This window comes from Platichthys flesus, chromosome 21, assembly GCF_949316205.1.
Source record: "Platichthys flesus chromosome 21, fPlaFle2.1, whole genome shotgun sequence".
NCBI lineage: Eukaryota > Metazoa > Chordata > Actinopteri > Pleuronectiformes > Pleuronectidae > Platichthys > Platichthys flesus.
Window position 1 is genome coordinate 9,650,533 of NC_084965.1, and position 22,029 is coordinate 9,672,561.

At 40.3% G+C, this 22,029-nt stretch overlaps 1 protein-coding gene and 1 long non-coding RNA gene across 2 annotated transcripts; one reads left to right on the top strand and one right to left on the bottom strand.

Moving 5' to 3' along the window:
• Nucleotides 1-509: 509 nt before the first annotated feature.
• LOC133933103 (beta-1,4-galactosyltransferase 1-like) lies at nucleotides 510-4,084 on the bottom strand. Its single transcript, XM_062380068.1, has 2 exons — nucleotides 3,649-4,084; nucleotides 510-3,092 (listed from the first exon to the last, which is right to left on the bottom strand). Exons 1-2 carry the CDS (start codon nucleotides 4,069-4,071, stop codon nucleotides 2,424-2,426), a joined length of 1,092 nt encoding a protein of 363 aa, XP_062236052.1. The 5' UTR covers nucleotides 4,072-4,084; the 3' UTR covers nucleotides 510-2,423.
• A 5,825-nt stretch (nucleotides 4,085-9,909) lies between these two features.
• Nucleotides 9,910-21,416, top strand: LOC133932955 (uncharacterized). The gene is made up of 2 exons (XR_009912011.1): nucleotides 9,910-10,014; nucleotides 21,086-21,416. It is a non-coding gene; the product is annotated as an uncharacterized LOC133932955 (long non-coding RNA).
• Nucleotides 21,417-22,029: the final 613 nt, after the last annotated feature.

Genomic DNA, 22,029 nt, shown 5'->3' on the forward strand with positions numbered 1-22,029 from the left:
TCCTTTTCATTGGGGACTTCTGTTCCAGTGGAAGGACAAGGAAGATCTTTTAAAAAGTTCAAGTAGACAATTAAAAAAAAAGAAAACCATTAAAAATATTATTTTACTGCACAGCAAACAATTGTTTTTACGCGGGTCATGAATAAAGGTAAAAAGGAAATTGAATAAGCAAATTCAATATGTGAAGAGATTATTCGAAAAGATAAAGGGAAAAATTTAAATAGGTGAAAATTTGCAATTGTCAAACTGAAAGATGAAATTGTACATATGAAGTGGAAATAACAAAAAGTGAAACATCTAAAATGAAACTCTCTTTACTGATTGACATTTCACATTTTGAAACTACATCTTTAAAATTTTCCACCAAGCATTTTCCATTTGGCTTTTCAATCTGTGTGTAAATAAACAGTTGTGGTCCAAAGGCTGGTTGGAGGGTTTGAAATCAAAATTTTAATAAGTTATCCCCTTAGAACATTTTCATGAAAACTTTTCTCTTAATTCTGTGTCAATAACCTCTGCTTGGTTTTGAGTGGTCTCAGATGTGTGGGACGCAATGCAATGACAGCCGATCAGAGCTACTTCAGAATCAGAGTGGTTTTGATGGCTCCACGTTCTATACAAGGGATCTGTCTGTCTGTCTGCGTGCCTCTCAACCTTCCTCTAGTCCACCTGCTTCTCATTGCCCAAATGGTCTGGAAAAAAATCTGCTTTTTGAAATATTAGCATTTTTATACCACAGCTTTTATTTCACAGGCCCCAAATGATAGAAATAAAGCTGAATTTGAATAGAAAATAATCAAATCAAATAAATTCAAAAGCTCTTTTTGTCTCCTTTTTTGAGGGGAATGGATGTTTCTCACTTTTCCTTTTCAAGTTTAATATTCAAGGCACGGTTGTCAGCGGTCAGTTTAAATGTGAACTGTCATCCTTGGTGACAAATTTAACGGCAAAAAAAACACAAAGTGTCATGGTGATGTATTTTCCACAGAACAGCCTCACTGGCCCTCGTCCTGGTTTCTACGAGTCACTGAAATTCTGCTGGAGGTGACGTAACACGATTCTTCCTAAAGATATTCTCATACATAATGTTATAACGATGAATATGGAGAGCACCACCTAAAATCTCCCATGGGTTTTTCTTTCAGATCAGTTCAAGTTCAAGCGTCGGCTAAATAAAATGTAATTTAATGTTAAAATGAATGCCACACCCTTCCATGCCTGGTTTCAGTTAAGTTGCAAATAGAAGTTCTGAGTGCGATCGCAGACAATCTTAACTGCAACCTTCAGTGAACTTTCCCCCAGTAACGATCAAAACTCACCCAGAAGACATTAGTCATTGTTGATAGGATAACGAAACACTCGCTTTCTGCACCAGTGATGTTCCAGTGTGCAAGAACAAAATGCAAAGGTTTAAATAGTTTTTCACTCACAGTTTAATTGCTATATGTTCAACATTTTTGCTTTCGTGTTCACCGGTAATCACAGTGCTGGACCGTACAGGGGTCATACCTTTCATTGCGAATACTTCTCGATAAAAAAAAAAAAAAAAAAAAAAAAAAAAGGAAAAAAAAGTACAATAACACCATAGCCATTCAAATGATATCTGTGATCATTCTGTACCCAGAAAATGATAACAAGAGCCCCTACAGCACATTAAAGCACACAAAATAAAACTTTTTAAATCAAATGGATTTTGGGATGTCATCATGGCCACACCATAAAAATAAAAGTATTGTATAAATGAGAAATAAAACATCAAAGCCCTCCCCCACCTTATTGACCATTCCATCACCTAATTAGGAGCCGCCTCACATCAAGTTTGACTTGTGGTATAGCTAAAACAACGGACTTCTATTAAAGACATCTCTATAAGTCAGTTGCACAGCGATTTACTTCTGTATTTAGGTCTTATTTCCAGTGGATTATGGGCGAAATTAAGGCTGTTTTTCAAAACCAAAATAGATGGCTGCGCTGGCTCTTAGCTGTGCATTAAAAGAACTTAAATTCAGTGTATCTTGAGTTTTGATGAGCGATGTGTGATATTTTATGGATTCTAGGACAAACGGTCCCTTGTTCCACTCTACACACCAATGGAACACATGAGAATAGTCTTTTAATCCTCTGCCATTGTGCAACCGTCCATAGAAAGTCCCTGCGATGACAGCACAACCTCCGCCTAAACCAAACATGTGTCCACCTTGTTCAGGTTTGAGCACTAAGTTATATCATGAGCAAGAACAAGAGATGTGAGACAGTAAGAAATCGATGGATGATGTCTTATCAAGTATAAGTAAAATAAAATAAACTCTGCACTTCATCGTGGTTTTCAGTAACACTTTGCCCTCTTGAACACACACAGTGGTTTATTAAGATGCTTGCGAGAGACGGTGGTTCAGTCCAGAATCTACAGGTTCCCCTTTCGTTCAGCTTGGCGGAGCGTGAACATCCACAGTGATACAAGTGTACAGAATGTCCTTCACAATCTCCTTGACTGTGTAGTTGAGGGAGTTAAACCCATCTTCATCCATGGTCCTCCCGATATGGCTTAATTTGTAGGGGTTCTCTGGATTTTGCTCATTGTGCAAGTCTCTCACGTGCTTGATCATCTTGTACTTTCCCGTCTGAAGGTCGGGGCGAGAAATCGACATCCCGCGGAGGCCGATCCGCCCGAAGATATCGTCGTCCTCACCGCCCCAGCCCCAGTAAGTGTTCGGGAAGCCGTTGATCTTTAGGTATTGCTCCTTGGACAGCGAGGAAACCCCACCAAAGAAGGTATCGTACGGTAGCTGGAAATTAAATTTGTCCATTGCCACAGCCAGGTGTCTGGGATTGTCAAAACACCTGTAAAGGTTCCGGTCGTTCATGGGAACCAGGTCTATGTCAGAGAAGACGAAGCAATTATAATCGTAATCTTTAAGGGCTTCCACATAGCCCACATTCATCAGTTTAGCCCGGTTAAACACTCCATCCCCATCCTGGTTGATGACATACACGCCATAATCCAACTGCTGCCTCATCAAGATAGGATGGAGGTAGTAAAGCCAGTAATTCAGGTGCTCGTGTCGGTTTCGGAATGGAATGACAACTGCAACCTACACAAATGAAACGGCTGAGTTAGCAGGGCAAAGAATGTGGCTTGACGCGTCCTGTCCAGCATGGGAAATGAAATATTAAAAAATGTATACAATTTAAATGTACAAATATAGTCTACATAAAACTAAGTTTTATAGAAATATGTTATTTAGCAGTAGGTAGTAAGTATCAAAGCACAAATATGTTTCTGTTGAGTTTTGGTTACAGTTAGTTTTTTTAATCTAACCTGGGAAAGCAAATACAAATAAAATAAATACATTCAACATAAACCTGACGTGACACACACTTGAACTTCAGTTTTTAATGAAAAACTAAATCTAAATATATCGATCGGTCTGTGTGTGTAGAGGTTAGACGTTATCGAGCACAAATCTTTTCTATGTGATTTCTTTCTTTAGAAACACTGATCTCGTGACATGTTATCCATTACTGATTTGCTCATCACGATCGCAGATGGATGATTTCACAAATAAATATAAAATCAAAAAGTAACCACCTGAGCTTTTACACCTGTTTGCAGAGCTACTCCTCTAGAATATGAAAGTCTTCACCTACCTTGTGTTTGGAGACACAGTCCGGGGGCTGGTAGCGGCCTCCCTCCCGCAGAGAGGAGTTCAGCTTCCGCCGCACCTCGTACAGAGTCATCTTGAGTCTAAAGTCCACCTGGAGGGGACCGAGGAGATCCGGGGGGTCGTCGGGGCACGGCTGTGTCCTGTCCCCCGGCGTGGTCCCCTCCTCCTCCTTCCAGGGGACACTCGGGGCTGGGGTCGTCATGTTCGGCTGCACCTGTTGAACAACTGCCTGTGTCTCCAGCTTGTCGTTCCCAGTGGACCCCCCGTGCTGAAGCGGGGCCTGGGGGCTGGAGATGTCTGTCCCGTTGTACAGCAGCAGCACTCCAAAGAAAGACGCACTGAGGAAACCAAAGAGTGTGAGGATTTTAAACACTTTCTTAAGCGTCGTTGAACTTGACGTCTGCATTTCTCCTTGCAAGTCAAACACAATGTCCCGAGACACCAGGCAGGTAGGTGTCTTTTATACTCACCTGCTTCCTGGTTCAAGTCGGCAGTTGAGGACCCACATATTCTTCACAATTATAAATGTATATAATCCTGAGACTGGTTTACTAAGAAAAATACTTCAGTGTTTCTGAATGAATAATATATATATATATATATATATATAATTTTTTAATCCGTTTCTAAATATTCTCCAAGTAGTTTTAAACATTTTTGTTATCTATTTTATTTAGCAAAAACAAAACAAAATTATGTATCCCTTAAACAGCCTGAATCGGTTATGGTTGACACGTTTTTTTGATTTTCACAGTAAAGTCAACTAAGAGTAAAGTATTGGTGAAATAGTCCCGTTAGTAAAAAGCAGTGTGAGGATTGATGCTGTGTGAATAGTCCCTGTGTGTAGCCAAACTGCGCCCTCTACTGGTGTGAGATTGATTATGCTCCTTTTCATTGGGGACTGCTGTTCCAGTGGAAGGACAAGGAAGATCTTTTAAAAAGTTAAAATAGTCAATTAAAAAACTATTATTTTACTGCACAGCAAACACTAGTTTACTTAGGTCATGAATAAAGGTAAAAAGGATATTGAAAAAGCAAATTCAATATGTGAAGAAATTTTTTTGAAAAGGAAAAGGGAAAAAATTTAAATTGTCAAACTGAAAGATGAAATTGTAGAGATTAAATAAAAATTGAAATAAGAAAAGGGAAACATCTCAAATGAAACTCAGATTACTGATCGACGTTTCACATTTTGAGACTACATCTTTATAATTTTCCACCAAGCATTTTCCATGTTTTTTTTCAATCTGTGTGTAAATAAAGAGATGCGGTCCAATGGCTGTTGGGAGGGTTTCAAAGTGTAATTTTTATTAGATATCACCTCAGAGCATTTTCATGAAAACTTTTCTCTTAATTCTGAGTCAATAATCTCCTACAGTAGGAGAATACAGTAAGACAGAGCAGATTCTTTTCTCAAGTGAATGCAATACACTTCATTCCTCACGTATCCAGTCTCACTATTAAGGAGCAAGTTCCAAACCTACTGTAATTCAAACTAATTCAAACAAACTTTATACGTTATAATACTAGTTTGATATGGTGAAATCAAGATCACTGTAATCATGTTAACACCCGGCACACATATATATGTGAATATTTTAAAATCATATCCGCTTACCTTATTGAATATGGACTTAATCATTGTCTCCTATCAAAAGTAACATATCATCTTTTAGGCTGTATTATAAACCTGCCACATTATTTGCACTCCCTCCAAAGTGCCCAGATCGGGAACAACCATCAAAGCGACTTGCCCCACTTCCCTGACACCCACCAGTGACTGTGTGTTAGGGGTCTGCTGGGGTCAGGGCCTTCTTATGTGGACTTCACCTTTGGCGTTAGCCATAGCAAAGCCTGTAAGAGGATAGATTCATACAAAACAGAAATAGTTACTAGGCCTATGACCCTTAGTTAGTCCCTCTTACTACAAGACCAGCAGGCCCTCTTTTTTGATAATCTTTGCTGAGTATCAACAAGAGGTGAACATCATATCTGCTGAGGTCTTACAGTTTGGGGACACTACCCCCTGATTGGACAGTTAGAGTAAATATGTCTCGGTCAACCAATAACAAAATCCGTCGGAGGCCTTCGCTCACACTCATGGTGCAGGAGTTACATCAAGTAACTACTATTTCTTATGACTTGACATCATGTCCATTCCAGGGTTCACTGATGCTAAGTGAGGCCTGCAGTGTATTCCCATGCCCCGTATTCTATCTGCTGATTATATGTACATAAGCCGTAGCATTAAGTAATAAGTAGTGTTACTGACACTAGTAAAATAAGCAAACGTTCCCACATTCCCTGACATTTTCCCAGGACTTTGATGGAATAATGCTTTCTGTCACCATGGGGATTCCGCTTTGTTTTCATTACTGCCTCAGTTATGTGATATGCAGTACACGGTTAATATGTTGACATTAGACTCAAATTAACTCGGGTTCTCGGGGGTGGAACAGCCTGAAGAGCCGAGCCAAGATGTTACGAGACGCTGTTTGCTCAAAAAACGCAGTCTGGTGTAACAGTTTTCTTACAGCAACTGTAAAAGCTGAACTATTTAACCCCTTAGAAACCAGACTAAACAGGCACTTTTTCCAACCTTGTAAATTGCATCATCTGCTTGAGGTCGATGTCCCAGAGGTTAGTGGGGAGGAATTTAATTTTCAGATTATCAATCTGTTGTAAATGTAAATTTTTTTTTAGTTCTAAGAAAGTTTTGCTGGAAACAGATGTGTAATTACAATAAGAAAGTGTAAATTCACGAGACACCTAGGGGAACACGTGGGGTTATTTCGTGGGAGGCCGCAAGTGATTCTGCTGCCAAACCTTGAATGGACAACATGTGCGAGTCTACCTACGAGTGCAGTTTTACATATAACCACTAGAGGGTAGTCTTGTATCACCAATAAACAATTGAAATGAGCCTCAATGTAGTGAAAGGGAATTACAGCATCCAACACAAACACACACACACACACATACACACACATACACACACACACACATATATTTATATACACACATACACATACCATGCACACCCATTTAAGTGAGTGTTCCTATACACACACACACACACACACACATCCATCTTTCCCTTCTTAACCACACACTTTTGGGATAAATGTGCCACTGTTAGCAGAGAAACCTGATCCCAACGCCTCTATAGAAGGAATCCAGCTTTGGTTTGAACAATTTAATCGAATTTCTTTCTTTCTCTTCCACCTCCACCCACTTCTGTCTTTTGCTTATTTTTGTTGCTCCCACCGATTTGACTTTTAAGAAGGAGGACATACCTACGGAGAGACGTTCACATGCAGAGTAGGAGCTTGTTGGTCGGACTTCCAAAAAAAAAATGAAGCTACGCAAGACCGGTGCACCCCTGCTGCTGATTCAGCCGCACGCTGTGGCATCTCCTTTCGAGCGGGGTGGGCCTGCTTTGTTTGGGACGTTTGTCTTGGCGTGCATGCTTGTGGTGTCAGAGGGACATCTGGGCCTGTGTCACTTCTTAATTAAATAGGTGAGACAGAATCGTAAAACAAGTGCTTTGCCTCTTTCATGCAACCATTGATTTTCTATTTCAGGCTTAGACGAAAAGTAGTTTCTTTGAGATAATTATCTGTTCACCACTGACATGCAGATTCAGTTTATTTATGCAAATACCAGGACTTTCTCACACTCAAACGGACTTACTTTGAAGTGGGTCACACTCAATTTGATACTGAAAGAATTGTGAATAGCATGGCAGAGACGGCGGTGGTGCCAAGAATATAGTAAAAGCACTAGGGCTGTGGTGGAGAAGACACATAGCATTGTTTTAAAATATATATACTGTATATGTAACATGCTTTTGTACATTTTCTTATTTTAAATGTCAAAAGTATCAGTTGCCGTTTTAGTCGAGAGTCGACACTCAGAAAATATCCAGAGCAAGAGCCAGGCCAACGCATCTATTCTCCCTCACCATTCACTATGTGAATAAATTGCATACATTCAGTGTATTATTATTTGCAGTCATATCGACAGACATGAACACACACACGCATGAACATTTATACTCAACCACAGCTCTTAAAACAGCCCTTACAGCCGAGAGAACTCAGCAGTTTAGTGAAACATGATGCCCAGACCATAAAAGTGTGTCTGTATGTGTATGCGTGTGTCTGTGTGTGTGTGAGTGTGTGTTTGCTTGGTTTTGAGTGGTCTCAGCTGTGTGGGACACACCGCAATGACAGCCAATCAGAGCTAATTCAGAATCAGAATGGTTTTGATGGTTCCACGTTCAGGGAACAAAGCAGTGTGTGCGCGTGTGTGTGTGTGTGTGTGTGTGTGTTGTATGTGTCTGTGTGCGTGTGCATGTGTGCACACCTCTCAACCTTCCTTTAGTCCACCTGCTTCTCATTGCCCAAATGGTCTTGCAAAATCGGCTCTTTGAAATATTAGCATTTGTATACCACGGCTTTTATTTCACAGGCCCCAAACGATGGAAATAAAGTTGAATTTGAATAGAAAATAATCAAATCAAATACATTCAAAAGCTCTTTTTGTCTCCTTGTTCGAGGGGACTGGAAGTTTCTCACTTTTCTTTTTCAAGTTTAATATTCAAGGCAGGGTTGTCAGCTGTCAGTTTAAATGTGATATGTCCTGCTTGATGACAAATTAAACGGCAAAAAAACACAAAGTGTCATGGTGACGTTCTTTGCCGCAGAACAGCCTCACTGGGCCTCGTCCTTGTTTCTACGAGTCTCAGAAGTTCGGCTGGAGGTGAAGGAACACCATTGTTCCTAAAGATATTCTCATAAGTAGTATTTTAATGATGAATATGGCGAGCACCACCTTAAATCTGTCTAAAATCTCCCATGGGTTTTTCTTTCAGGTCAGGGCTAAGTGCAGATGTGGTGACTGTGAAGGCCATTTCATACTTTGTCATCTTTCTCTGGAAGAGGACATTTATAAACGGTCAAGAGTGAAAATTTATCAAATTAAGTAAACACAGTAAATTTCACACACCTTTTGGGTCAATGCAGCCTCAGCGCAATTCTGGATTAACTACACCCAAGGGTAAAAAGACAATGGATTTTTATTTTATATTTTAATATTACTGTTGGGTTATTTGTACAAACTAAGGTATATAATTTAATGTTGGAAACACTTTTTATTTACTCTAAGTCCTTGTAAACATTGTGTACATGTCACTGTCTTACTGGTGTAACTGATTGTTTTTAACATGCAAGTCCTGTGCAGGTTTGAATGTCCTACGCCTTGTAGCACAATGTTTTAAAGTAAACTTGTGCATGACCTGTTCTGTCAATAAGTGAACCAAGCCTAGAACATTAAGTCATATCATCTGAGAGTGAGTGTGACTGTTTGGAAGACATGTCATCCTGCATTGTTAGCGCTGCACCGACATTAATGACAAGGAAAATCAAAATAAAGTCTATTTTTGTTGACCAACGAGTCATGGTGTGTTACTGTCCCCAAAGGCTGTATTTATCTCCAGTGGTCTGAGCCGCCAAGACCCTAACAATGACATATTTGGACAGGAACAGGAGACCTCATCCTTCATGGTTACAGAAATGGCTTCTTGAAAGAGCAGGAGGAGAAGATGGAGACCACAGCTGATGAAATGACAAATGTTCTTAGAGGGAGAATCAGGAAAATGGGTCTATTTGAGATTTTAAATTCATACAGGTGCCAAACGTTCATATAAATGAACCTAAAACGTGAAGTAGAGCATATTTGTCCGCCCAGGCCCAACAGTCCCCTGGAGTTCAATCAACCTGCACCAGTAAAACCCCCTCACACACCAGTCCTCGAGATGGGCCTCATTTTTCTTTGAGCAGATCCATGAATTATTCTCTGTGAAATCTGATAACGCATAATTCTCTCTCTTACATCACCCAAAACAAACAAATAAATAAAAATAAATATGTTTTCCTTTCTCCGCCTTTTAACCTGTTACTTGAAGCAATTCTTTCATCTATTTATTTATTTATTTTGTTGTTGTTTTGTCCCCCTTTTTCTTTGTCATCATTTTTGTGTTGGATTTTGTGTTACTTCTTATGTGTTTTTTCGTGAACTATGCAAAGTCTCTTTTGTGAAGGGAGGAAAGCAGGAGCAGGTGTAGTAACACCAGAGGACAGAGACAAACGTGAGGAAACCAGACGAACCCAAGAGGAGGAAACTTCACTTTCACTCCCGCGAACCAGAAGTAAAACCTAATCCACGTGTTGCGACACAGCTGTTGTGACACGATCACTTTCAACCCGCGTATGAGTTTTGAGATCGTCGACACGTGGCTGATCTGAGACCAGGCCCCCGAACATCCAGAGCATGAAACTTCTCCCCGGTAAGAAACTGTCTGCGCGATTTATTTCCCCATTAGAGTTTTACTAGTTAAGGAGGCAGCGTTTCATTCACTGTGTGGAAACAACGAGGTGCAGGTGGATGTGCGCTTGCGCGCGCGTGTGTGTAGTGTTGCAGTTGTCTTGTTTGGCTTGTTTACATATCCTCTTACTTCTTCTGTCTTCATGTACACACACACGGTTCAGTGTGCGTTGATCTGACTTTCTGACATCGACCAATCAATCAATCAATCAATCAATCCTCATTTGTACAGCAACCGTCATGCAGATTATTTCCGTGCAGTTCAAAGTGCTTCACAAACAAAAACCCTAAAACCTAATTTAAGAGCTGTTTTATCCATATTTCATGAATAGATTGAAGTTTATAGTAAAGTGAATCACAGGGGAGGGAAACCTACTAGATTGGTACAGACAGTGCAAACCTCTGCCAAGGACCTAAAGTCCAGTTTGTGAAAATAATTTCTACGCCCAGATTTAAATCTGTATTCGCACCAAATTGCATGCACTAATACACATCTGTCATCGAGGCTGTTATAAAGATTCTTGAATCATAAGCAAAAAAGATTTCGCAAAGATTAAGAAAAGTGGGGGGTCTTGTTCATGAAGCAGTCTACTTTTTGCTGGAGGACCATTTGATTACATTTGCATTCTTGTAGTCGGGTTTCTTATTTCAAATTGTTTCTCTCCGTCTTATTGACACTTCTCTCTGTCTCTCTCTCGCTCCCTCCCTCCCTCTCTCTCTCCCCCTCTCTCTGTGTTATCTGTAGTGTACACAGAAGCTTTTGCTGCAAATCTCAGCTTTTCAATGACTTTCTTTATCTGTTTTTTATTTCATCCTGTTTTTTTTATCAGATAACTATATTGTTGCCATGTAATAAGTATTTGCTTATAAGTCGGATATTTATGCTTCCCACACAACACAGCTGTGGGTGTGTTAAGTCTAACAAAGGTAATATAGTCAACATATGGTATATAGGGCTGTCAGGTTTTACAGCAATCAAGTTCAAACAAATTTCATATGAAGCACAATTTATGCGACTATAACCCCCGGCTGATAGTAGGCGCCCTCTGCTGGATCCCGAGGTAAACTAACTCAGACAACTAAGGAGGACATTTCACATTTAAACCGACCGCTGACAACTGTGCCGTGAATTATAAACTTGAAAAAGTAAAGTGAGAAACATACATTATCACAGTGAGAATATGATCTCGCCCCCATTTTCGACTGAATTTTGGATGAAAAGATCCAATATGGCGGAGGTGCATAGCTCTGTGGTAAAAATATGGCCTGCAATACTGTTTTACCTCATTGTTTAGTCGGACTTTGTGCAACATCTTAAAAGACAGGAGCGTTAGTGCTGTGGATGGTACAGATATATCTAAAAAAAATTTCTTCATGAACACTTTGGAACATTTTTGTGTTTCAACAAAAATTTGGGCTCGGTCATGTTGGCTGATCCACCTTTTACATTTTTTCATGCTGTGGGGAAAACACTGTGCTCTGTTCGGGTTCGGACACAAAAAACAAAATGGCTTTCAGGTTCAGGATCAGGCGCGGCTGTTGCAGTAACTCTTCAAAAACACTTGTAATGCATCTCCCAGGACCTGGGTATCTGTCTTCCTTTTGTGTATTACTGCGCTGAATTAATTTCTAATAAATAATGGGAAGTGTTCCGCGCGGTTAGAATCTCTGACAATCTTTGAATCGTGAAGCAAGAAACGCTTCTATTACTGCTCCTCTTCTTCCCCCACTTGTTCTTCTTCCCCCGTTCTCCCTCCTTCCTCTTGACATGTGTCACATTTTGGGCTCCTGCTCTCGAGGGATAAATGCCAGATTACATGGTGTAGTATTTTTATCCGTAGTACATTAACCGGCGGAGCTTACAGCATCAAAGCTTGGAGGAGATCAGCACACAGGCGCGTGCATGGAAACCCACACACATAGACACATATACACACAGATACACACACATGCACACATGCAGATCCACACTTGTATCAGAACTGAAACAGAGTGTAAAGTGCTTTCTTTGATCTCTCCCACCCTCCTGTTCCTAATTACCCTGGTGACACACATACATGTCAACACACACACACGCACAGACACACAAAGAAATTAATACATCCTGTGAAACCACAAAATCTAAATCATTGAAAAAGTGATGAATTAGACATCCTATATTCCAAACTTTGCAGGGTGGGTGATTGCATATCACTCATTCCGAAATTATGGAGACATTACATGTGTGAGGCAATGATTTGCTTGTTATAGTAGATTTTTGAGTATGAACAGTAAACCAGTCTGGATAAGTATGTTTTACAGGGTTTTGACGCTATACTCTATTTTGTGTCTTTTTTATGTGTGACTCTAGTGGAGGCAAGAAGAAATGTGGAGTAATTTTCATAGCGTGTCCTGTCGTGTTTAGTGATTCATCTAAGTAGATTCAGTGGGTTTACCTGCTTGTGACAGGTGTGGAATAAACATGGTTTGTGTTTCAAACTGTACAATGGTAGCAAAGGGGATTTTTTATTTACATCAGCGGGACACATGTGAGCCATGTCGTGGACCCATTTTTCACAGTAACGTTACTAAGAAACTGAAAGATATTTATAGCCTCTTGATTGGACATCTTTATATTTTTTACACAAACTCAACAATGCCTGTAGGCGGCATTTCGGGAAATGACACAACCACTAATGATTTGGCATTTTAAAATGATCCACTATGTTATATTACCCACTGCTAAAGCTCATACACAGCGATAAGCCATCGGATATTTCCCCCAGTTTGAATCCGATTTACTTTAATTATTTCTTTTACAGCTTTTCTTAGTGCTTTTTTCATGCAGTCCGAAGAGGAAGCATATCTCATTAAAGTTCCAAGCCAAATAACAAAATAGCAAAGCATTGACTATGGAATACAGTCCAGAGAAATTATAAAATGGCAGCAACATTCCGCTGCCTAAACCAATTATTATCTATAGATTGTAAACTCTGAGGTTATTGCTCGTACAATATCGATGCCCATCGGCTGTCGTCTAACAATGAATTAGTCTCTGGGGGCAGCGGACAATATTTTGAGACTTCCTTGTGTATAGCAGATATCCGGGGTCGAGATTTATCACACATGTGCAGTGATACTTTTTGATGATGTTTTAGGTCTAGGTGTCATTTTGGCTTGTCTCTATTAACTAATATCTGCATATATATGTAGATCTATTAAAAGCTCTAAGCTGATGCATTTCAGTCGAAGTATTCCTCCTCCTCTGCTCTCCACCCGGACTGTTTACCTGCAGGCATCCTAAAGCCCGCTCAAACGTGATTGGTTGAACTATGGACACCTGAAGGCTTCCTCACCTAAAATGTTGTCCCTTGCCGACAGGCTCTGCAATTGCACGAGGAGTATATTGCTTCTATGCTTAAAGTCATTAAGTCACGGTTATTCTATGGTGAATACTGAATACATTCTGTATAAATCGGATCAATAGCTGAATAAAACATAGACCAAAGAATAGTCAAATGTATTGAATAAAAAAAAAAATTATCTGTTACCTTAAATCACCAAAGGCAAAATACCATTCCAGGAAATATGAAAAAAACTCTCGTTCTTAAAAATTGCTAATTGGCTACTTGTCCATTTCGTTCCAATGCTGAGAATTTCTCACAAGCTCTCTGATCGACGGCAGGACTGGACGTGGGCCGCTCACCTCGTCCACAGCACTGCCTGCTTGAATTTGGGGCCTTTCAACTGATCAATAAGGGCATCTTATTTTTGCTTTGTTTCCAGCAACGTGAGCCTGGCCCGATTTCACAAGGTCAGTCAGAGCTCGGAGCAGTGTGGAGAAGAGGGTTTTTCCCTGGCTGTGTGTGGTATGTTGCAGATTGAAACTGTGTATGTGTGTGTGTGGTATGTTGCAGATTGAAACTGTGTATGTGTGCATGTGTGTGTGTGTTTGGATGGGGATAGCGGCTTTTGGAGACGATGCAGCACCGGTGAGTGGTTGAGGGGCTGGATTGTCCCTCCAGTACACGGTTTTTGGTGAAATCATTAAGGATCTACTCAATGAGGGCCTCAGGCTTGTTTCCATATCGATCAGCAGGTGGAGAAAGTAAGTAAGTAAGTGTGTGTGTGTGTGTGTGTGTGTGTGTGTGTGTGTGTGTGTGTGTGTGTGTGTGTGTGTGTGTGTGTGTGTGCGCGCTTAAAGGTAGGAAAGTGTGTATCTGATCACCTTATAACCCTTTGAGGCTAACTTTGACCCTTTAGTTTGACCTTCACCCTTCGAGGTCAACTGCTGTATAACTCCAGGCTTCACCCGTTGGCTCCAATAAATCACAAGGCCTTAAAAAACTAAACTTAACTGATTTATCATTTTATTTATCATTAAAATGTTTTTGGGGTTTTTGGGTTCTTGAAAATGTGAAAGCGGCCAATCTTGAAGAGTTCCTTTGTCCAGATCCATGTCACAATGTAATGGGCTCCTTCTTGGCTGATGTCGCAATCCTTCCACCAAGTTTCATGGTAATCCTTTCTTAACCCAGTAACCAACAAACAAATAGACAAGGGTGAAAACATGACCTTTTGGTGGAGGTAACTGGAAGGGCACTCGGAGACTACTCACCTCTTCAATGGCAGCTTAATGTGCCAAAACCAAAAATGAGACTGAGCAAATGAATTGATGATGAAAATGGTTCAGTTTGGTTAAATGATCTATTTTGCATCACCAATTTTCGATAGGGTCTCTTGCTGTTGTCCAGTTTCTTTGTGGTGCTTGCTCTTTGGGTAAATGAGAGTCATCTGAGGTGGAGCGGCGTGTTAACGTCTGTCTCTGGTTCTCTGTGTGGGGTACGTGCTCCCACCAGGGGTAGCTGACAGGAGAAGTCTGTGGCTTACCACACACTGAGTGTGCCGCTCTTCTTTAATCTCCCTCCCTCTCGTTTGCTCTGTGTTTCTCTCTCCCCCTCTTAATTTCTCTCAACTCTGACACGCAGAAGCCTTCCCTCCCATCTTAAACACTGAGCTAATCCTTCAGCAGGTTTTCGGGGGGGTATCATGCTGTTTTTGGACTCTTCGACTGACTCAACGGTTTAGTATCATAATGGCTGGTAAACACCTGTCCAATTAGGCTGATTGTGATGCACCTCAAACTGCCAGACAGATCCTGTGGTACTGCACCGAGATTTAGCAAAACATATAAGTACCTCTGCTCGAGTGGGGTGTATTTTTTTATTTTTTTTGCAGTTTCGTGACAAATGTCTTTCTGTAAATCCAGGTTTAGTGAAGGATAATTGAGGGGACTTCAAGAGTCAGTTGTCAGAGAAGGACAAAAGCCTTTCCACTAGAATTAAGTCCCGACGTCAGTTTGCTCCGTGTCACAGAAGTGAAAAAAAAAAAAAGTAGTTGTCCAAGGTTTATGAGGAGATTTTTCTTTCTTCTTTTTTTTTTTTTTAAATTCAAACACGTCTAAACTTAAAAGTAGTTCACTGGCTTTAAGATTTTTATGTTTTTCATTAAAAAAAGTAGCTGACGAAGAGGTGACAAGATGATAAGAGACATTTTAGACAGAGTATATTTGGTAACAGAAGATCACTCGGTTGAAGAATTCATACGCAGGGCTTTTTGACAACTCAGTCGCAACGTTTTGTGGCATATTGTAGCACTGCTCTTTGAACCACACAATACAATTATAAAAACCACGCTTTCTGTCACTATCACCTTATTCATATTTTTCCTCCCTCGCCTCGTCGGCAGGCAAACGTACAAAAGGGTTTTGTATTTGATCAGTGCCAAGTTGTCATGGCTCACGTGTGCACAGGAATGGGACGTCTGGGGAATGGAAAGGGCTGAGCGACGTGGACCCGAAAATCATGTCTCTGTATGTTTGTGGTGATAGACAATGTATATCGTCCTACTTTCTGCGAATTAGACTTAATGTTCAGTTGTAGGTCTGTGAAGCTGTAGGTGTTAATGGTTGTTTGTGTATGTTGGCCCTGTCCAGAGTGTACGCCCCCTTCACCCTGTGCCATCTGGGAGTGGCTCCAGCTCCCTCCCCCTACAACTCTTAAAGGATAAAGTCTATATATCTTAAAGTCTTTTTTTCCCTGTGTCTAATACAATGTTAAAACGGCCGAACAGATTTGTGCTTTCTCAAATGTGGCTGCCCTCGATCGCATTCCTGGTATATTTGATGTTATTTCTTAGCTGCAAGTTAAAAAATATTCCAGTTGCAGAAGCTGTGCTGTGTTACTGATGCTTCCCTGTTTAGTTTCACAGGGAAGCATCAGTTTTTTTTTCTTATGGTCGTTAGGCATAAGACTGTAAACGGTTCATACTGCAAACAATTGTTTTGGATCATCTATTTTTTCCTTAATCAATTTCTAAAAGGCCATATTGTAGATAGTCCGATTTTCATGTATTGTTGGATTGTAATAAAGCAGTTATAGGTATCACGTAAGTAATAATGAAAATGTTTAATCCAATGATTCACACAACCAGCAATCTGAAACTCTAGCCCGAAACAAGCTGCCAGGACTTTGTGTGTCACAACAAAACCCGAAGTTGTTGCCCTCAGCAATGCCCCCTGCAGGGCCCTCCAGGACCCTCCATATTTTCTGATATCTCAAAATCAGCTTGAGGCAATGTCTTCAAGTTTATTAGAAACATTTATTTGGAGTCCGAGATGAACCGATTGGATTTTGATGTTCAAAGGTCAAGATTATTGTGACCTCACAAAGCACATGTTTTACCTATTTAATTGATTTTTCTTCCTGCAGATCATTAGATTACATACATTTTTCTGTTCTGAATTTCCTGTTTTATCAATTGTGTTTTATGATTTAGACTTCGACTGAAAACCAGCCATTATTGTGGCTGAGTGTGAGTGGACTACAAACTTGCTTACTCCCAGTTAGGGGATCATATCCACAGCTCGTTGACTGGAAATGGAGTAGGTTGCTTGATTGCTTTATCTCGGTAGCTTCTATCCAGAGAAAGCATATTTCTGCCATAATTGCTCCAAATAAGATGCTTTTGAAGTAATGTGAAAGCCAATGTTATTGGATTTTGCATTTGTTTTTATTCCTGGTGTATATTTTGTTTCATTTATTTAATATTATTGACTTTAACCATTTACATATTTCACATTGGCCATGGCTATTTTAGACTGTACAATTTGTTTCTAGTTACCAGCCGCATCTAGTGTTCCTTTTGGCCCGGGGCACACGTGATCACTATAATTGGTTTCCACTGTCCAATAAATGTCCAAACAACTGAACCACAGATGTAGTAGTTTTTTACAAACCAGTTGTTTTTCAGCAGCAATGGAACGGCACTGGTCTGAGAGAGGAGAAATGTAATGAAACAACACAATATCTTAATAAAATGGTTTTGGGTCAGCCTACATTTCATGAAAACATTTAAAGTGTATGTACTGGCTCAGGCTGCCATTACATTTAAGGAAAAAAAATTAATTGTGTGTCAGTGTGCATAATTATGATTAATGTAATAAATGATTCAGCTGACCTATGTATGCTGCAATAAGTGCGAAGGTGGTGGCGGCTGCCCTGCAGGCACTGGTGCTGCTTTAGGAAGACATCACTCTCCGGGCCAGGCTCATAATGAAGCACAGAGCACAGACGGACAAGATAAGATGGCAGAGTTATGAATATGTCTCTCCCCCTCTCTCTCTCACCAACACACACACACATTTCCTCCCCCCTCTCTCTCATTTGGTCACCCTCCCATCACACGCACACATACCGTTAATGCAATCTGTTTCTTCCTTCCAGCCAAACACACTCTTTCTGAGAATGATTAGACAAAAATAGTGGAGAGAGAGAGAGAGACGGAGAGCGAGAGAGAGATGAATGGAGACATGAAGGGACATGTCACACCATGCACAAGCACTAGGTCTGACAGGAACCCTCAGGACATGGCACTCGTTTCAAGTGGGGTCTGAATGGAGGTGGCACAAGGCTGTCATTGCTCTCTATTTAATTAGAAGACATTGTCGTTGTGGCGCAGAGAGGGCAGTTGAAAATCACAGTCAATTACGTCCAGGCTACAACACGAGTTTGGCACCGCGAGTCAGCTTGTCACTGCTTGTCACAGCTTATCTGATGCTGACAGTAATGGCTTCATACTATATATTTACAGGCAATGATGGCAAATGGAGTGAGGGGATGTTGCTTTTCTTTGAAATAAAAATGAACGGATGTTGTTTAAAGCCAATTGGTGTGATTTTGAAATAAGAGAACGAATCACGCATCGATATTTTGTTTACGATATTTTTTTAAAGAAACTGCATCGTTAAAAAACTATTTTTACCCCATAGTGATGTGTTTGGTGAGATGAGAATCGTCCTAAAATACCCAACAGTCACCTTCCAGTTCCACAACTTGTATATGTACCCTCCTGTTCAATATACAGAAGAATATACCCAACAAACAAAACAAGAAATGCACAAAAAGAAGTATGAGAAGCACCTTTATCAGTCGCCTTTGTATTACCTTTGTTTGTCCAGATGGGAAACTGCGCTTGAAGTCTCACTACATTTGGCCTTTTCCAACAAGTTCAGGGAAAATGTTTCTACTCTGTATGCAGAATCTTTCAACAACACCCATCACCTGCGAACCACTCAGTGCCTGAACCCCATCTCTAAACACAAAGGAAAATGCCTGTCAAATCTTGAAAGAAATTGCGTACCTGCATTTGAAAATCCATTAGGCAAGGCGAGGAAGCTGGAGCAGTGGAAGGAGATGAAAGGGTGACTCACTCAACGGTGCTGCCGTGTGATTTGAAGATGGAACTCTAACTTGGCCGCATGGGTGAAAATAGAAAAGTTTATGGACACATGGTCACACTCCTGTGTAAAGATACACCGGCACGGGTGCATGCATATGCTCTCCGTTGTGGATGGGGACACGCGCCTACACGGAGCAATGGGCAATGTCCTCTGCCACTTATACCCCCTGGTGTTAAAACCCCCCCAAAGCTACTGGAATGCACACAAATCACTGGTCATAGCCAGAAAGAGCGATGGAGGAGGGCAGGAGGGGTAATCAAACAAGAGAGCACTTGAGGAGGAAACGGCGGGCTGTTGTTCTAGTGCCACCATCCCCATCCTCTCTAAAATGAAAGTCTGTTCTTCCCTTTCCATCATCTTTTGTTGTGTTGCTCAATTTCGCCGTCCTTTTAGGCAAAAATCGTCCACCAGAAAACCGCTCTAACACTATCACAGATTGAAAGTAAAATGCCTGTTGTTTTCATGTACAGCATTTGCTACCCTGCCCGTCTGCTCCTTTTCTTTTTTTTACAACAGAAATGTTCGCGCCAGCTTTGTTCCCTTGAGGAGAGCCTCGCTCTGTTGAGATCACTACACTTATATCCATAAGGACAGGGAATTCTGAGCCATTTGGGTTTGGCCTCATCTCGAGTTATTCTCTTCTTAAAACCACTAAAAGCCAAATTATGTCAGTCAAGGAAAGATAATGCGAGGCTTGCAACAGACCCTGTATCCACTTGATTTTAGCTGGAATCCAGACATAGGAATGAACAGGATGTGTTTTCCATCTTTTTCTACCAATGTGGGTGTCAAGTGTACCATCACAGTTCTGATATTTTTCAACCTGGGCCCTGTACTTAAAAAAAACTGGATTCAGACCAGTCGATCGCCTCCACCGGCAGCTGGTACACGGTGGCAGTGGCTACAATGCAATCTGATGGGGCAACTGCAACAGTCCACCAAATGTCTAAAAAGGGCTTTTTTACACCAATAAAAGGCTCAAATCAAATGGTTATTCCGTGTCTTTGCTAAGAGACACATATCTCGCTAAAGGAAAAGTCTCACTTGCAACCGTGCAGTAGCCAGCCGTTGTCCCCGCCTGACTCTTGACTCTTGAACGGAGTGAATAGCCACTTGTTTGTTAAGTGTTGTGTCTCCTCAAAGTACCGATGCGAGGATATAAACCACAGGTCTCTATGGCGATGATCAGGCAAACTTAACCCCCGCACCACCTGTGTATCCCACTGAAGCTGTGTGATCCCACATTCAGGTGTCGTAGGGTTGGGTCCTTAGGAAGGCTAATGCGGTACCTGACATTTACATGCACCCATTTGATCTGAAAGAGCATTTTATTATAAATGCACAGGTAACCCTCTTGACTTTGTTTTCCTGCTTGAGTGCATGAGTCAGGTAAAATGTCACTTATTTTCAGGCATGCACTGATCCGACCTGTTTGATACTGATCCGTTACCAGTGTTTAACTAATAAGAGGTATGCTTGCTTCACTGCGTGGAAGTCTATCAATTCACTTATTCAATGTTATTAGCCCATAGCAGCTGTAGTCACAGAACTTTTTGACCTGGAAATAAATCCAAATTGCGTCTGACCCATTCGTTTTACCTGCCTCATTGCTGAGATGATTTTTATTGAGAGAATTGGCATATTCATGGTGACAACATGTATTGTATTCAGTATCCAGTATGAAAAGTTTTCTGTTCCATATTTAACATGAGAGAAACATAATATGCTGCACCTTGCTCGAAATGTTTAAAATTTTGCTTCTCTCATGAAAAAAAAAAACAACTTTGGAACCTCATTGTTTGTTTATTATGTTTTATATTCTATATTTCTAAATGTACTATTATCAAATGATTTATTGAACTTCATTTTAAAAGTTAGATATATCCCACGTGGTCACTAATTTACTAATTTAGTCACATTTCACATGAAACCACATAATAATAAGGGGCCGCTCTTTCTGACCCTTTTCCGCATTTTGCCCTGGACACAAAAACAAAATATAATGTAAATAAAACAAAATAATATTTTTAAATATCTCAGTAAATGATCATATTTGATAAATAATATGTATTTATCAGCATTTTCTATGTAAAAATAGTTATAATTTATCAGTCAGATAAATATAGAGCAGTGAAATGCACAGAATTTCCCTCTGGATTGTAGTGAAGTAGTAGAAATTGTTTGTACTAGGTGTTTTATCCCTGATGCGTTATACCTTTAAAGTATCTCAATCCCAGTTTCTTATCAATTTCAGAGGACAGCGACACTGAAGGAGACAGCTACACACCAGCATGGATTATGAACGTGTGGTCTGCAATGTTGGATGAGACGCAGAACAGAGAGATGCTAGAAGCGGCCTGGGGAGTATCATAGGACCAGTTAGACTCCACAAACAGCTATACACCTGCTCGAGAATGGTCCCAAATGTTAAACTGGACTGGATTTGGTGCGGACACCCCTCCATTAGCAGCATCCAACTGAACCCCATGTTGAACTGGCTGCTCCAATTAACCACCAGCAGCAAAGTGTCCTGCAGTCAGGCCCCGAGTTTAGCCAGGCAGAGCCTTACAAACAGTCACAGGTAAGGCACTAACTATAGGTTAGAGAGAGATTCAGAGGAACTTTATCAATATCTGTATCAAGAAAGATACTTATTAATGGAGGAAGTGGTAATTCATCAACAAATACATAGAAAATGCTGATAAATACATTTATCAAATATGATCATTTACTGAGATTGGAAAAATATTTTGTTTTATTTACAACAATCAGTCCACAGATGCGTATGTTAACAGATCAGTTCTTCTAAATTATAGAAAATAAAACCTTCTACATGAGAAAACAACATGTTCAAACAAAAATATCGATAAAACCTGTCGTCACTGATAACGGATATCTGTATCAGTACTGGAATCCTTGCAACCCAACATATTAACCACATTTAGCTTATTAGGCATTACAACTTTTATTACAAATGATTTGTAGTTCTAAAATGTACGTATGTATCAAATATTTTATATATATATATATATATATATATATATAGTTGATATTGATAGTTGATCAATATTTCAATAAATACATTTTCACCCCTGTCCATTAGTTTGTTAGTTGGTTACATGGTTTGTTTCGTTGTTGGTACGATTACACAAATAACTTTTGAAACGGATCATGACTTTTTATATCACTTTCTAAAAT

What these genes read in the sequence shown, in the direction of transcription:
- LOC133933103 (XM_062380068.1), bottom strand. Translation starts at nt 4,071, where the DNA reads ATGCAGACGTCAAGTTCAACGACGCTTAAGAAAGTGTTTAAAATCCTC. An exon ending in ACTGTGTCTCCAAACACAAG is followed by an intron (nt 3,093 to 3,648) that starts GTAGGTGAAGAC and finishes TCATTTGTGTAG; the next exon opens with GTTGCAGTTGTCATTCCATT.